A 16,535-nucleotide genomic window follows, 5' to 3' on the forward strand; every position below is an offset into this window, starting at 1 on the left:
CATTAGCGAGGTAAGGGAACTGATGATTGCACACTCTGTGCTGGGTGTCATGAAGCTATTAATGTACATAATATTAATTTTTCTTTTAAAAATAGAGGTTTAGTCTGTGGCTGTGTCCTAATTGGATTAAAGCCAAGCTGGTCTGGGTGCCTTGATGTGTACTGGTTCTGAGATGTAAGAGAGGTGGAGTGCATTTGCATTTTTTTTGAATAGAGCCTTCAAGAGGGGGGAGGGGGGCGGTGCAGTGGTGAAATCTGGCACTTAGCTAGCAGAGGCCAAGTAATATCTTAATATTACTAATAAAATTGGCATTATGAAAGGGTGTTTTTGTTTGAAGAGGTGGAGTTCAAAGCGGCTGGTGATACAATGAGAATTTACATTCAATGAGATGTGCTGGGTATATCAGAGGGCAGTTTTGTGTGTGCAGGGCAGAGGCAATGTAAGATCAAAAGCTGTCAGCCTCCAACTGTCCCCACAGGAACCAAAGTGAAAAGAACCTCATTTTGAATTCATAAGGTGAAAATGCTTCGCCTGGTGTTTGGTCAATGTTGCATTAGTGGAGATCAGTCTGGGAATTTGTTAAAAGCTATGATAGTAGCAATTTGTAGCCATGTGTATTAGCTTAATGTGTTATAACTTAATAAAATGTTTCATTTAGTTTAATATAAAACCACAAAACCTTGGTGGTCTGATTCCTGAATTCGGAGTTGCATCTCAAACATCCCACTAAAAAAAAAATAGGTTATGACAGTTATTTAAACTTTCCTTCTGGGATTTTTAAATAAATCAGCTTTACCGACTGTTGGGTCATAACACTGCGTCTCACTGGGTCCTTAATGACAGTTAATTCGGAGGCCCTGTTATCAGATACCAAGAGATTGTTTTTTATTTCAAAATAATTCAGAATTTTTGCCAAACCAGGAGCGGCTTTGTTTAGAATGTGACATGAATAGAATTGTTTTTAATATAAAGCTATCATTTTTTTTAAAAATAAAAGTCATGAAAAAAAAACCCTCCTTGTATATTCTTCCGCACGTCATCACGAATTCCACATACGCATTTATAATCGGTTTTACACTAAGGGCTATTCTTTGGAAACGCTTTGTAACTGGCAGGCTCCAACCGCCTATTCGTTGCATTTTGGAACCAGGCACATTGCATTGGTGAAAAGATATCGCATCGCAGAGAATGTGATGTGACTGCCTTTGGTGAATGCGAAAAAAAAGCCAGGTTTTAGGCTTTTGGTGAAAGGTGCCGAGATGTGAGTCTGGGGCGTTGCACGTAATTGGCTTGGGAGATCATTCAGATTTGTTTTTTTTTAAATTAAATAAGTGAAATTTAGAGACGCAAGTGACAGACCGATGAATGATTGGGCTCATATTGAGCTCTCAGTATCGAAATACAAGACAGGGGAACAATATTAATTTTCATTTGAAAATAAAAGCCATCAAGGATGAGCGACTAGTCACAGGAAATGTTCACAGTGCAGAAGCAGGGCAATAGAATCAGGAGGCACCGTCTCTCTGGGTGAGCATCTCACCCCACTCCATTCTGATGCCTTCTTCCCTTAACCCTGCGGATTGTTCCTTCACAAACATCCCTCTTGAACGCCTCGATTGAACCCACCCAGCACCACAGTCGCAGCCAGTGCATTCCCAGGCCACTCGTGGTGTGAAAAAAACAAAGCAGTTTTCTTCCTCAAATCGTTTTTGCTGTGTTAATCTGTGCACTGATTCTGCAACCTTCCGCCAATGGGGGTAACAGTTTCCCCTGATCATTGATTTACCAGGGGTGTTAACGAGAGACAACGCCATGCAGTGAAAAGTGGGTCACATACGATTGTAAGAACGCCCATTTAATTATTTTAGAAAATACAAAATGGAATCTGTATAAAATATAGTCATTGCTCGTCAGAGAGGATATGAGTGGCTCTGAAAAGAGCCTTTGGGTGTTATTTTCACTGATGTGGAGTTTCTACTTGGAGCTGGTGTACTTGGTCACCGCCTTGGTGCCCTCCGACACGGCGTGTTTGGCCAGTTCCCCGGGCAGCAGCAGGCGGACGGCGGTCTGGATCTCCCGGGAGCTGATGGTGCTGCCACTTGTTGTAATGGGCCAGGCCGGGAAGCCTCGCCCACAATGCGCTCGAAGATGTCGTTGACGAACGAGTTCATGATGCTCGTGGCCCGGGAGGAGATGCCGGTGTCCGGGTGGATCTGCTTCATCACCTTGTAGATGTAGATGGAGTAGCTCTCCTTCCTGGACCTCTTCCTCTTCTTCCCGCTCTTGGGAGGCGTCTTCTTGATGATTTTCTTGGCTCCTTTCTTGCCAGCTCCTGCTTTCTTGTCCTCTGCCATTGTGACCTTCAGAACAACAACAACAAAAAAGAACCCAAAACACGCTCAGAGTTGGCTTTTTAATCAACAGTCACAGATTGTAACTCTTTCGAGTACAATCACAGTTCTTGGTTTTTTCCGGGAGTGGGATGCGAACCCACAACCTTCTGATTCAAAGGCAAGGGTGCTATGGGCTGAGCCACAGCTGACACCTCAATGGCTTTTTATAAGCACCCCCCGGGGTACCATGCTAATGAAGAATGGGCGAAGGCGGTGTTTCGGATTGGCTGATTTACAGATTATGTCAATTCCTGGCTCTTTCTGATTGGCTATCTCAAGTAACCAATCACGTGTCTTCCTTAGCCCTGCCCAAAAAACTGTCGCAAGCATTCGGACCTCTCAAGCCGCTTGCTCGTCCCTCGATATTAGGAGGTGTCAGCTGTGGCTCAGTCCATAGCACCCTCGCCTTTGAATCAGAGGGTTGTGGGTTCACGTCCCACTCACGGAAACCAAGAACTGTGATTGTACTCGAAAGAGTTGCAATCTGTGACTGTTGATAGCTCGAAAGAGTTTCCCTCGATATTCTCTCTCTCTCTCTGCACCTGTCAGGTTTATCATCAATGTCATTGTGGATTTGTAAAGGCCCCTGTCAATCTGTGGCACGCAACTGAAACTTAATGTATTAATACTGTACTCGTGCATAATAAATAGTATTGGAGGGGAACATTGCAACTATCTGAAGCAAAAGCAGAAAATACTGGGAAAAACCTCAGGTCTAACAGCATCTGTGGAGCGAAAGGCAAAGAGTTAATGTTTCCATTTCCGCATGACCCGTCTTCAGGAGTATTTTATCTGTTCTTGCTCGTATCATATTGCAAATACCTGACCTCCCCCTGTGTTCACGAAAGCGCTCAGGTAATGCGCTGCGCGATCCCTGGAACTCTCTCCCGAACGGGACTGTGGGTATACCTACACACCTAGAGGGGCTGCAGCGGTTCAAGAACCGCCTTCTCAAGGGGATGGGGCAATACGTGTGATGGCCTAGCCAACGGGGAACCCCGCATACCACGAACGAATGAATAATGCAAAAGGAGAAAGAAAATGAACAATCTTATTTTGGAATGATCTATAGATCAGATTTCCAAAAATGATCACTGTCTAAGCCACAACTTAGATCTAAGATGGGTCCATTTATTGAACCCTGGAGAAGTATAAGGCTGTGTCTTAATTATAGGCCCTAAAGTACAGCCATAGCAGTTCTTCCAGAGTTATCTTCCAATTTTAAACGTAGATTTTAAAGCTTAAAACGATCACTAATCTAGCCACAACTTAGATCTAAGATGGGTTCATTTATTGAACCCTGGAGAAGTATAAGGCTGTGTCTTAATTATAGACCCTAAAGTGCAGCCATAGCAGATCTTCCAGAGTTGTCTTCCAATTTTAAATGTAGCATTTTAAAGCAAAGACGATCACTATCTAAGCCACAACTTAGATCTAAGATGGGTCCATTTATTGAACCCTGGAGAAGTATAAGGCTGTGTCTTAATTATAGGCCCTAAAGTGCAGCCATAGCAGATCTTCCAGAGTTGTCTTCCAATTTTAAACGTAGCATTTTAAAGCTTAAAACGATCACTATCTAAGCCACAACTTAGATCTAAGATGGGTCCATTTATTGAACCCTGGAGAAGTATAAGGCTGTGTCTTAATTATAAACCCTAAAGTGCAGCCATAGCAGATCTTCCAGAGTTGTCTTCCAATTTTAAACGTAGCATTTTAAAGCTTAAAACGATCACTAATCTAGCCACAACTTAGATCTAAGATGGGTCCATTTATTGAAACCTGGAGGAGTATAAGGCTGTGTCTTAATTATAGGCCCTAAAGTGCAGCCATAGCAGATCTTCCAGAGTTGTCTTCCAATTTTAAACGTAGCATTTTAAAGCTTAAAACGATCACTAATCTAGCCACAACTTAGATCTAAGATGGGTTCATTTATTGAACCCAAGTATAAGGCTGTGTCTTAATTATAGGCCCTAAAGTGCAGCCGTAACAGGTCTTCCAGAGTTGTCTTCCAATTTTAAACGTAGCATTTTAAAGCAAAAACGAGCCACAACTTAGATCTAAGATGGGTTCATTTATTGAACCCTGGAGAAGTATAAGGCTGTGTCTTAATTATAGACCCTAAAGTGCAGCCATAGCAGATCTTCCAGAGTTGTCTTCCAATTTTAAACGTAGCATTGTAAAGCTTAAAAGGCACCCAAGCGCCACTTGCGACCAGGGGGAGAGTAAGTTAGCGACACTCCTTGCTCTTAATGCACAGCAGGTAACACCAACAACATGGAAATATTAAATTCCAACAAGGGAACAAAAACCAGCCCTTTCACTGATCGAGTGAGTGGCTCTGAAAAGAGCCTTTGGGTTCTCAGTTTAATGGGATAGTGGCTTCACTTGGTCTTGGTGGCCGCAGAGGCGCCGCTTTTCTTGGGCAGCAGCACGGCCTGGATATTAGGCAGCACCCCGCCCTGAGCGATGGTCACCCCTCCCAGCAGCTTGTTGAGCTCCTCGTCGTTGCGGACGGCCAGCTGCAGGTGCCTGGGGATGATGCGGGTCTTCTTGTTGTCCCGGGCCGCGTTGCCGGCCAGCTCCAGGATTTCAGCCGTCAGATACTCGAGCACGGCGGCCAGATAGACCGGGGCTCCGGCCCCCACCCGCTCGGCGTAGTTGCCCTTCCTCAGCAGCCTGTGAACGCGACCCACCGGGAACTGCAGTCCGGCCCGGGAGTAGCGAGTCTTAGCCTTGGCTCGGACTTTCCCACCGCCTTTCCCTCTTCCAGACATGGTCAACCAAAAGAAATGTTACAGACAATTACCAACACCCACCCACTTTCACCCCTCTTATACCTGATGGGGGGTGGTGCGGGTTTATGGCCATTGGTCACTCTGTGTATAGCGTGATATCATGCTGTTCATGTTACCAATCGGGTAAGCCGCTCAACTCACCAATAAGTCGACGCCACGGGTCCGAGGGAAACTCTTTCGAGTTATCAACAGTCACAGATTGTAACTCTTTCGAGTACCATCACAGTTCTTGGTTTTCCGGCAGTGGGACATGAACCCACAACCCTCTGTGATTCAAAGGCGAGGGTGCTATGGCGGGTCCGAGGGAAGGAGTCACAGCGTCAGATTTGCAGTCCCTGCGGATTTACAATTTGGCTTTACAAACAGGAACAACGTATTCGGGGTTAAACAGAAGTGCGGGCGATTGGAAATCCCAAGCGAATGTAAAAGAGCGCTGGAAAACCTCAGTCAGCGATGCTGGAGTGCAGCCTATCTTAGTCCACAGGACATTCTGTGCTCGCCCATTCGTGGCTGGCACCGGCTCTCCCAACGAGCCACTCGCCAATTGCCCTGAATTCTTACCCCCCCCGCCAACCGCCTTGATCCTACACCTTCTCCTAGGGTGATAACAAGCGCAGAAACACGCCCATCGTGTCCTTGCCGCCCATCCCTCCGGCTCCTATCCTAATCCCATTTGCCGGCGCTCGTCTCACCGCCCTGTACGTGGCGGCGTTTCAGGTGCTCATCTAAACGCGTTTTAATTGTTGCGAGGGTTCCTGCCTCGACGCTCAGTTCGTAGCACCCTCGCCTTTGAATCAGAGGGTTGTGGGTTCATGTCCCACTCCCGGAAAACCAAGAACTGCGATCGTACTCGAAAGAAGTTGCAATCTGTGACTGTTGGTAACTCGAAAGAGTTTCCTGCCTCTACGCTCAGTTCATAGCACCCTCGCCTTTGAATCAGAGGGTTGTGGGTTCATGTCCCACTCCCGGAAAACCAAGAACTGCGATCGTACTCGAAAGGGTTGCGATCTGTGACTGTTGGTAACTCGAAAGAGTTTCTCATTATTCAAGCAGATTTCTGAGAATAGAGGTGTCAGCTGTGGCTCAGTCCATAGCACCCTCGCCTTTGAATCAGAGGGTTTGTGGGTTCATGTCCCACTCCCGGAAAACCAAGAACCGTGAATGTACTCGAAAGAGTTACACGAGATCTGTTGATAACTTGAATGAGTTACCAACCCCTCAGGCAGTGTGTTCTAGATTCTAATCACCGTCTGGGTGAGAAAAAAAAATCCTCAAATCCCCTCTAAAGCTCCTGCCCCCTTCCCTTAAATATATGCCCCCCCACCCCTGGTCATTGACACCTCCGCTAAGGGGGCAAAGTTTCTTCCTATCTATGCCCCTCATAATTTTGTATACCTCAATCAGGTCCCCCTCCCAGGCTTCTCTGCTCTAAAGGAAAACCTCTTCATAGCTGAAACGCCCAGGCAACGTCCTGGTGAATCTCCGCTGCACCCCCGCCGGTGCAATCACATCCTCCTGATATATTTTTTTTCCCCCAGAAAATAATCTAAATTCCCTCTCGAATGCTTAACGTGACCCTGCCTCCACCGCCACTCTCAGGCAGCGCTTTGCAGATCACAGCCACTCCTTTGCCGTCGTGCCGTCATTGTTAAAATCTGTGATGCTCTGGCGTTTCGGGGACCCCTTCGCGTGTGGGAAGAGTTTCTCCCTGGTGATTTCGAATTCCTCTTTCACATCTCCACTCAAGCCTGCGCTTCCCCAAGGAGAACGGTCCCAAACTAAGTACACAAACAACGTCTTTGTCACGAATCTTTTTTCCTGCAATCTCTTTTCCCAGGTTTTTAAACTGAGTATGGCTGGAATAAAAAAAAAAGGGGAAAGGGGATGTCTAATCTCTGTCCTTTTTTTCCCCCCAAGCAAGCAAGACTTCCCAACTCTGTTACCACCGAAACGACTAATTTGGAATCAAAACGACGAGCAATTCAGCTTACATGTTGCACCAGGATCACACACAGGCAAACAACACAGCGATGGAGCCGAATGCAAAGTGGCGATTGAAGAGATTGCAGGACCCAAGCCTCATTAGATTTGTAGATAACTTGCTGACTCAGGTGAAATTGGAGCAGGGCGCTGAAAGGTGACGGTCTCGTGGCGTTATCAGCTCTGCGTGTAACATGAAAAGGGGGTAGAGAATCTCCTGCAAGAGAGAGCAAGGCAACGCAAGAGATCAGTGGACAGGAATTACGGCCACTATTAACTGGACGCTAAGATCCCAGTATAAAATTATAACGCTCTTAATTTCTGATTGGAGCATCTAACAGTTGGATATCTCATCCACCAAGTTTGCTGTGGATATGAAGGAATAGCTTATCCAGAGATGGTGTGAGTGGCTCTTAAAAGAGCCGTTGGGTTCATTGACTACATTTTCTCAGTGCATGGCAGAGGTTCTACTTGGAGCTGGTGTACTTGGTCACTGGCCTTGGTGCCCTCCGACACGGCGTGTTTGGCCAGTTCCCCTGGGCAGCAGCAGGCGGACGGCGGTCTGGATCTCCCGGGAGCTGATGGTGCTGCCGCTTGTTGTAATGGGCCAGGCCGGAAAGCCTCGCCCGCGATGCGCTCGAAGATGTCGTTGACGAAGGAGTTCATGATGCTCGTGGCCTTGGAGGAGATGCCGGTGTCCGGGTGGACCTGCTTCATCACCTTGTAGATGTAGATGGAGTAGCTCTCCTTCCTGGACCTCTTCCTCTTCTTGCCGCTCTTGGGCGGCGTCTTCTTGATGATCTTCTTCGCTCCCTTCTTCGCCGCCCCGGTCGCCTTTTTCTCATCAGCCATCCCCCCACTCAACTCAAAACGCCGACTAAGCACTGATTCCCCCTCCTCTGAGCTCTCCTTTTATAGGCAAGCCTAGAGCGGTATGCTAATGAAGGATGGGTTAAGTCAATCTTCATGATTGGCTGAGGAACAATGATGTCACCCTGTGATATTCTGTGCATTTATGATTGGCTCTTTTGGACACCCAATTGCATTCATTGATTTTTCTTTTACACACACAAGTCCTGGCACCAGAAGGATTGACCGCTACCGCTGCTTGTGTTTTTACCAGCTGCTTCAATGATATTCTGGCGCCCTCAACCGCTTCAATGAATTCCGCCTTTGGAGCCCATTAGGTCCACTTTTTCATTCCGTTCGGATTACATGGGACACTTTGGTTTAATGTTTGTAACTCTTTCGAGTTATCAACAGATCGCCTGTAACTCTTTCGAGTACAATCACAGTTCTTGGTTTTCCGGGAGTGGGACATGAACCCACAACCCTCTGATTCAAAGGCGAGGGTGCTATGAACTGAGCCACAGCTGACACCTCAGTTTCCTTTCAACTTTGTCCTTGGTTTTACAGCTGACCTGACTTAGGGGCTGTGCTTGATTTACCCCTTGTTGTTCTTAATTTGGTTAATTGTTTTGACTCGAAAAGAGTTACCTGGGACACAAGCCGTTGAAACAGGTCAATCGGCACAACCAGCCCATTGATTTTTTTTTGGGGGGATAAATATACTTTATTCATAAAATATCTGGAAGAACATTACAAAACATTTCTCAGTCGCCATCACAAAAAGTGCAATCGGATTCAACTTTTACACATGGATCAGAAGGTGCTTCAATACAATCCATGAATATTACAGTCATTTCAATATGGTCATTACAGACAGTCAGTGCAATGGTATTGGAGTTGTCAACATACATCATGTTGCACTCTGAGGTGCTTCAATACAATTAGTATTCAATGCACACATTCACTGTGAGCCATACAGCCTGAGGGGTCCTATACAGTTCCCAGTCCCTCGGTGCACTATGGCAGAAAGGTCTTAGACAGCGACCTTTCCCCATTGCACCTTTGTAGCGGCTGCCCCAAGATTTTGTGCGTCCCTCAGCACGTAGTCCTGGACCTTGGAATGTGCCAGTCTGCAACACTCGGTCAGGGTCAACTCTTTGCGCTGGGAGACCAACAAGTTTCGGGCAGACCAAAGAGCGTCTTTCACCGAGTTGACGATCCTGGCGTGTTGGAAGGATCTGACGGGGAGGGGCCTTTCTCACCACCAGCCAAGCTACATCTTGGTGCCTGTTGCAAAGTTCTGGCGATGAGGCATTCTGCCAAATGACTTTGACAGTCTGCTCGGGGAACCATCCGACAGGATCCTCCATCTCCTTTTCCCTCAGGGCCTCTAGGGCGTTACGTGCCGACCACTGCCCGATGGACTTGTGGTCAAAGGTGTTTCTCTGCATAATTTTTTCCACGAGGGACAGGTGGTACGGCACGGTCCAACTACTTGGACCAGCCCATTGATGCTCATCCCTTTCTGGTCCACTTAAGCCTTCTTCCAAATTTCTACATCTACAATTATCATTCCAAGAGTTTTCTCCCTTCTCCCTTTTCTGCCAGTCTAGTCACATATACAAGTGAAGAGTTCCAAAATCTCACTACTCTTAGATTTTTTTTCCTGACATTAAAATTGAACTTTATATCAACTATTTTTCGATACCCTCTGCTTATGGTGAAGAATGAGTATGAATAATATGAGCATGTATAGCGACCTCTTCCTTCAATTGTTCAATGATATAGAACCTTGGTCAGACCACACCTGGAGTATTGGTTGTAGTTTTGTCCCCCTGAACTGATGAAGGATGTTGTTCCATAGATGGAGTGCAACGAATGTTCACCAGACTTGTTCATGGGATGGAGGGGGTATCCCATGAAGTGAGAGTGGGGAAAACTGTGCCCATATTCTCTAGAGCTCCAAAGGATGAGAGGCGAACAGACAAACATGCCGATTAGAACCAGGGGCAGGCCACTCAGCCCATCTGCGCTGATTATAATCTCAACCCCACATTCCTGCCTTCCCCTCCAATAACATAGGACTAGAGAGAGTGCAGAGGAGATTTACCAGGAAGTTGCCTGGGCTGAAGAGTTTTAATTATGAGGAGCGATTGGATAGACTGGGGTTATTTTCCCTGGTGCAGAGGAGATTGAGGAAGGACATGATTGAGGTGTATAGAATTATGAGGGGCATAGATAGGGTAGACAGGAAGGAACTATTCCCCTTGGTGGAGGGATCAATAACCAGGGGGCATAGATTTAAGGTAAGGGGCAGGAGGCTTAGAAGGGGTGTGAGGAAGAATTTTTTCACCCAGAGGGTGTTGGAAACCTGGAACTCACTGCCTGAAGAAGTGCTAGAGGCAGAAACCCTCATACCATTTAAGAAGTATTGGATGTGCACTTGCCATGCCATGGCATACAAGGCTATGGGCCTAGTGCTGGAAAATGGGATTAGAATAGTTAGGTACTTGTTTGACTAGCGCAGGCTCAATGGGCCAAAGGGCCTTTTTCTGTGCTGTAAACCTCTATGACTCTAACCTTTCATACCCTGGTTGATCAATGATCTATCTGGCTCTGCCTTAAAAATATTCACTCTGCTTCCACCACCAATTGAGGAAGAGAGATCCACAGACTCACAAAACTCAGAGAAAAAAAAAAATCTCATCTCTGTCTTAAACGAGCGACCCCTTATTTTTAAACAGTGACCCCTAGTTCTCGAGCCTCCCACAAGAGGAAACATCCTCTCCACATCCACCCTGCCTAGACCCCTCAGGATCTTAAATGTTTCAATTAAGTTGCCGCTTACTCTTCTGAGTTCCTATGGATGCAGGCACATTCTGTCCAGCCTTTCCTGATGAGACAGCCCGCCCATTCCTGACATTATTCTCTGAACTGCTTCTAACACATGTATATCTTTCTTTGAATGAGGAGAAGTGTACTGCATACAATACTCCAGATGTAGTCTCAACAATGCCCTGTACAACTGCAGCATAACCTCCTTACTTTTGTCATATATTCCCCTCACAATAAATGATAACATTCTATTAGCTTTCCTAATGAAACCCTATACCTGCATTTTAGCCTTTTGTGATTCATGCGCTAAGACACCCAGATACCGCTGCACCTTGAGCTCTGCAATCTCTCAGTATTTAGATCATATGTTTTTTTTTCTATTTTTCCTGCCACAATGACAACGTTCACATTTTTGACACATTATACACCAACTGCCAGATCTTTGCCAACTCATGAATGTATCAATGCCTTCTTCCTGCCTCTTCACAATTTAATTTCCTACATGACTTTGTGTCATCAGCAAATTCAGCAACCATTCCTTCATTCAAGTCATTTATATAAACTGTTCTAGGTTGAGGCCCCAGCACTGATCCCTGTGACACACCACTCATCACATCCTGCCAAACAGAAAGAAAAACTCACTGATGTCAACTCTCTGCTTCCTGTTAGCCAACTCTCTGCTTCCTGTTTGCCAACTCTCTGCTTCCTGTTAGACAACTCTCTGCTTCCTGTTAGACAACTCTCTGCTTCCTGTTAGCCAACTCTCTGCTTCCTGTTTGCCAGCTCTCTGCTTCCTGTTTGCCAGCTCTCTGCTTCCTGTTAGCCAACTCTCTGCTTCCTGTTAGCCAACTATCTGCTTCCTGTTTGCCAACTCTCTGCTTCCTGTTTGCCAGCCAACCTTCTACCCATGCCAATAGATTACCTACTACACCAGGAGCTTTTATTGTCTGCAATAACCTTCGATGTGGTACTTTATCAAATGCCTTCTGGAAAATTGAAGTAAAATACATCCACTGGTTCCCCTTTATCCACAGCACATGTGACTCCTTCACAAAAGTCAAATAATTTGGTTAAACACGATTTCCCTTTCACAAAACCATGTTGACTCTGCCTGATTGCCTTCAATGTTTCTAAGTGCCCTATTATAACATATTTAACAATAGGTTCCAACATTCTCCCTATGTCAGATGTTAGGCTAGCTGGACTATAGTCTTCTGCTTTCTGTCTCCCTCGCTTTTTCAATTAATGAGTTAACATGTGCTATTTTCCAATCTAATGGAACCTTCCCCGGGTCTGGGAATTTTGGAAAATTAATACTAATGCATCAACTTTCTCACCAGATACTTAAATGGATAGACAGTGTAGATGCAGTAAAGATGTTTCCCCTGTTTGGGGAGTTGAGAACCAAGGGACACAATTTCAAAATAAGGAGGAAGGCCCTTTGACTTTAATGAGGAGTTTTTTTACTCACAGGGTTCTTTGGAATTCCTTACCCCAAAGGGCTGTGCAAGCTCAAGCCACTGAGTACATTTAAAGCAGAGATTGACAGATTCCTAAATACCAATGGCATACATGGATATGGGGATAGTGAGGGTAAAAAAGCTTTGAAGTAGATAATCACCCATGATTGTATTGAATCCTATCACATTGCTCAATATCAGGTCTGGTCTAGCCTGCTCTCTGGTTGGCATTAGTTCTAAGAAACCATCCTGGAAATATTCCATGAACTCTCCATCTCCTCTACCTTTGCCCATGTAATTTTTCCAGTCTATATGCAGATTAAAACTGAGCGGGCTCGATGGGCTGAATCACCTATTCTTGCTCTTATGCTGTTAGGTACATATGCATACCATTGCTTTGTATGAATTATTAAATCTTTCATATTTTTAAACACTTCCATTAAGCCACTACCTCAGTTTGCTTTGTTTTAAGAGATAAGAGACCTAGAATTTCCATCCCCTTATGATACACATTGCAAAACCATTTGATAAATTAATCTTTCATGGGACGTGGGCTTCGCTGGCTAGGCCAGCATTTATTGCCGCCTATCATTAATTGCCCTTGAGAAGGCAGTGGCGAGCTGCCTTTCTTGAATCACTGCAGTTCCTGTGGTGGGCGATCATTCCAGGCTTTTGACCAAATGCTAGTGAAGGGACGGCAATATAATTGGAAGTCAGGAGGCTGTGTGGCCTGCAGCGGGGGACTTACACGTGCTGGTGTTCCCATGCATCTGGCGCCCTTGCCATTCTAGTTGGTAGATGCCCTGTGTTTGGAACAGCTATCAAAGGAGCCTTGGTGAACTCCTGCAGTGCATCTTGTAGATGGTACACACACTGCTGCTCCTGTGCGTCGGTGATGGAGGGAGTGAATGTTTGTGGATGGGGTGCTACTGAAGAAGGCTGCTTTGTCCTGGGTGGTGTAGAGCTTCTTGAGTGTGATTGAAGCTGCACTCACCCAGGTAAGTGGAGGGTATTCCATCTCCATCCTGACTTCTGCCTTTGTGGATGGTGGACAGGGTTTGTGGATTCAGTTGGTGAGTTACTAGCCACAGAATTCCCAGCCTCTGAATTCTCTTGTAGGCACAGCATTCATATGCTTGGCACAGTTCAGTTCCTGGTAAAGGGGGACCCCCAGGATGTTCATAGTGAGGGATTCGGCGAAGGTAATGCCATTGAATGGCATGGGGAGATGGTTAGCTTTTCTCCCATTGGAGATGGTCATTGCCTGGCATTTGTGTGCCATGAATATAACTTGCCACTTGCAAGGCCAAGCTTGAATGTTGCTCAGGTAACGCTGCATATGGATATTGACTGCTTTAGTATCACAGGAGCTGCAAAAGGTACTAAACATTGTGCAATCATGAGCAAAACATCCACACTTCAGACCTCATGACGGAGTGAAGTTCACTGGTGAAGCAGCTAATGATGGCTGGACCCAGGGCACTCTTGTAAGGAACTCCTGCAGCAATGTCCTGGGATTGAGATAATTGCCCTCCAACAACCACATCCATCTTAATTTGTGTGAGTTATGACTCAGGTTTCCCCCGATTCCCACTGACATCATTTTTGCTTGGGTTCCTTGACCCCACAGTTGGTCAAATGCTGCCTTGGTGTAAAGGGCAGTCATTCTTTACTTAGCTCTTAGTTCAGCTCTGCTGTACATGTTTGGACCAAGGCTGTAATGAGGCCAGGAGCTTAGAGGCCCTGGAGGAAGCAAACCGAACATCGGTGAGAGAATAGGTTATTGAAGTGTAAGTTTGCCATGATAGAATAGTTTGCAACACCTTCCATCATTTTTTTCCCTGAAAATTGACAGTACACCGATGGGATAGTAATTGGTTGGATTGGGTTTGTCATGCTTTTGTGGACTGGGCATATGTCCACATTGTCGGCTGAATGCCAAAGTTGTAGCTGTAATGGAACAGCCTGGTTTGGTTTGCAGCTCGTTGTCGACCACAAGCCTCCAGTCCCACTGTCAGAATATCACCAGAACCCATGGCCTTTCCAGTATCCAGTCCCTCCTGCCATTTCTTGATACCATGTGCTGGTATTGGCTGAAAGCTGAAGGCTGGCATGACTGATACTGGGGACATCAGGAGGAGTCCGAGATGGATCATCCACTTGGCATTTCTGGCTGAAGGTTATTGCAGATGCTTTGTCCTGTACCTGTCAGTTTCCGGCACTTGAATGGACTTGTAATCCGTTCATTCGCTGTCAGTATCTGGTATATAAACGTAGGTTTTACTCTCCACCCGTCAATCAATTTTCTAGTAAACTGTAATTGTCAGATAGTGATATTAACTGTATCTTTCGGTACCTAGCTGGTATGCAAGTATGAGTTTTGTGCTGTACCTTCTCAGTAGGTGGTATGAGGGTATAAAATGTACTCTCTCTGTGTCAGTTTTGGCGTAAATCAGCATTGATTCTAATCTCATACCAGTTTCGGGTATGTAACCATGAATTTGTTCCATACCCTTGAGTCTTGGAAATGTGACTGCGTGTGCTTCTGTTTGCTTTCTTCTGGTAATTGTCATTTTCTGAAGTGAAAGAGAGATTCTTAATTTGCACCTATGTATTTCTAACTAGTGAGGGTGGTTATCATTCAGATTCTGTCAGTCTCTGCTTATGGATATAGAAACATAGAAACTAGGAGCAGGAGTAGGCCATTCGGCCCATCAAGCCTGCTCCACCATTCAGATGATCATCCAACTCAATAGCCTGCTCCCGCTTTCTCCCCATACCCTTTGATCCCTTTCGCCCCAAGAGCTATATCGAACTCCTTCTTGAAAACATACAATGTTTTGGCTTCAACTACTTTCTGTGGTAACGAATTCCACAGGCTCACCACTCTCTGGGTGAAGAAATTTCTCCTCATCTCAGTCCTAACTGGTCTACCCCGTATCCTCAGACTGTGACCCCTGGTTCTGGACTCCCCCACCATCGGGAGCATCCTTCCTGCATCTACCCTGTCTAGTCCTGTTAGAATTTTATAGGCTTCTATGAGATCCCCCCTCATTCTTCTGAACTCCAGTGAATATAATCCTAATCAACTCACTCTCTCCTCATATGTCAGTCCCGCCATCCCAGGAATCAGTCAAGTAAACCTTCGCTGCACGCTGTCTATTATAATGCATTTTATTCTGCATGTCTCAATGCCTCGAATGTGGAATTCTATTGCGCCGGTTATTTCCTACTATATGAAGGATTGTTTTAAATAGATATGTCATTTGCCAGTGGGGAAAATGCTAGAGTCTGTTGAAAAAGACGTGGTAACAGAACACTTGGAAAGCATTAACAGGATTGTACAAAGTCAGCATGGGTTTATGAAAAGGAAATCATGCTTAACTAATCTACCAGAGTATTTTGAGGGTGTAACTAGTATAGATAAGGGAGAACCAGTGGATGTGGTGTATTTGGATTTCAAGAAGGCTTTAGATAAGGTCCCACATAAGAGGCTAGTAAGCAAAATTAAAGCACATGGGATTGGGGGTAATAAACTGGCATAAATTGAGAATTGGTTGACAAACCGGAAACAGAAAGTGGGAACAAATGGGTATTTTTCCAGATGGCAGGCAATGACTAGTGATGTACTGCAGGGATCAGTGCTTGGGTCCCAGCTATTCACAATATATATATAAATGATTTGGATGGGGAAACCAAATGCAATATTTCCAAGTTTGCAGATGACAGAAAACTGGGTGGGGTTGTGAGTTGTGAGGAGGATGCAAGGAGGCTTCAGGGTGATTTAGGCAAGTTGTCTGTGTGGGCAAACACTTGGCAGATGCAGTATGACATGGATAAATATGAAGTTGTACGTCTCGGTGTGAAAAACAGAAAGGAAGACTATTATTTAAATGGTGATATATTGGGAAATGTGGATGTACAAAGGATGTCCTTGTACACCGGTCAATGAAAATAAACAGGCAGGTGTCACAAACAATTAGGAAGGCAAATGATATGTTGGCCTTCAATGCAAGAAGATTTGCGTTCAGAAGTAGGGATGTCTTACTGCAGTTATACAAGGCCTTGGTGAAGCTACACCTGGAGTATTGCATGCAGTTTTGGTCTCCCTACCTAAGAAAGGATATACTTGCCATAGAGGGAGTGCAGCAAAGGGTCACCAGGCTCATACTGGGGATGGCAGGACTATCATACGTGGACAGATTGATTTGACTGGGCCTGTA

At 45.5% G+C, this 16,535-nt stretch overlaps 2 protein-coding genes and 1 pseudogene across 2 annotated transcripts; all 3 read right to left on the reverse strand.

The window, feature by feature from the left end:
* Positions 1-1,841: 1,841 nt before the first annotated feature.
* On the reverse strand, positions 1,842-2,373 carry LOC144677856 (histone H2B 1.2-like). Its single transcript, XM_078537858.1, is given in 3 exon segments — positions 1,842-2,097; positions 2,099-2,116; positions 2,118-2,373. Coding segments are annotated over 3 exon segments (378 nt in total). The 5' UTR covers positions 2,355-2,373; the 3' UTR covers positions 1,842-1,974.
* Positions 2,374-4,774: 2,401 nt separating this feature from the next.
* On the reverse strand, positions 4,775-5,167 carry LOC144677858 (histone H2AX-like). The gene has a single exon (XM_078537859.1). The coding sequence runs from the start codon at positions 5,165-5,167 to the stop codon at positions 4,775-4,777; it is 393 nt and encodes a 130-aa protein (XP_078393985.1).
* A 2,468-nt stretch (positions 5,168-7,635) lies between these two features.
* On the reverse strand, positions 7,636-8,023 carry LOC144677857 (histone H2B type 1-O-like; annotated as a pseudogene).
* Between the last annotated feature and the right edge of the window lie 8,512 nt (positions 8,024-16,535).

The sequence above is a fragment of the Cetorhinus maximus genome, unplaced genomic scaffold, assembly GCF_964194155.1.
Source record: "Cetorhinus maximus unplaced genomic scaffold, sCetMax3.hap1.1 HAP1_SCAFFOLD_3186, whole genome shotgun sequence".
NCBI lineage: Eukaryota > Metazoa > Chordata > Chondrichthyes > Lamniformes > Cetorhinidae > Cetorhinus > Cetorhinus maximus.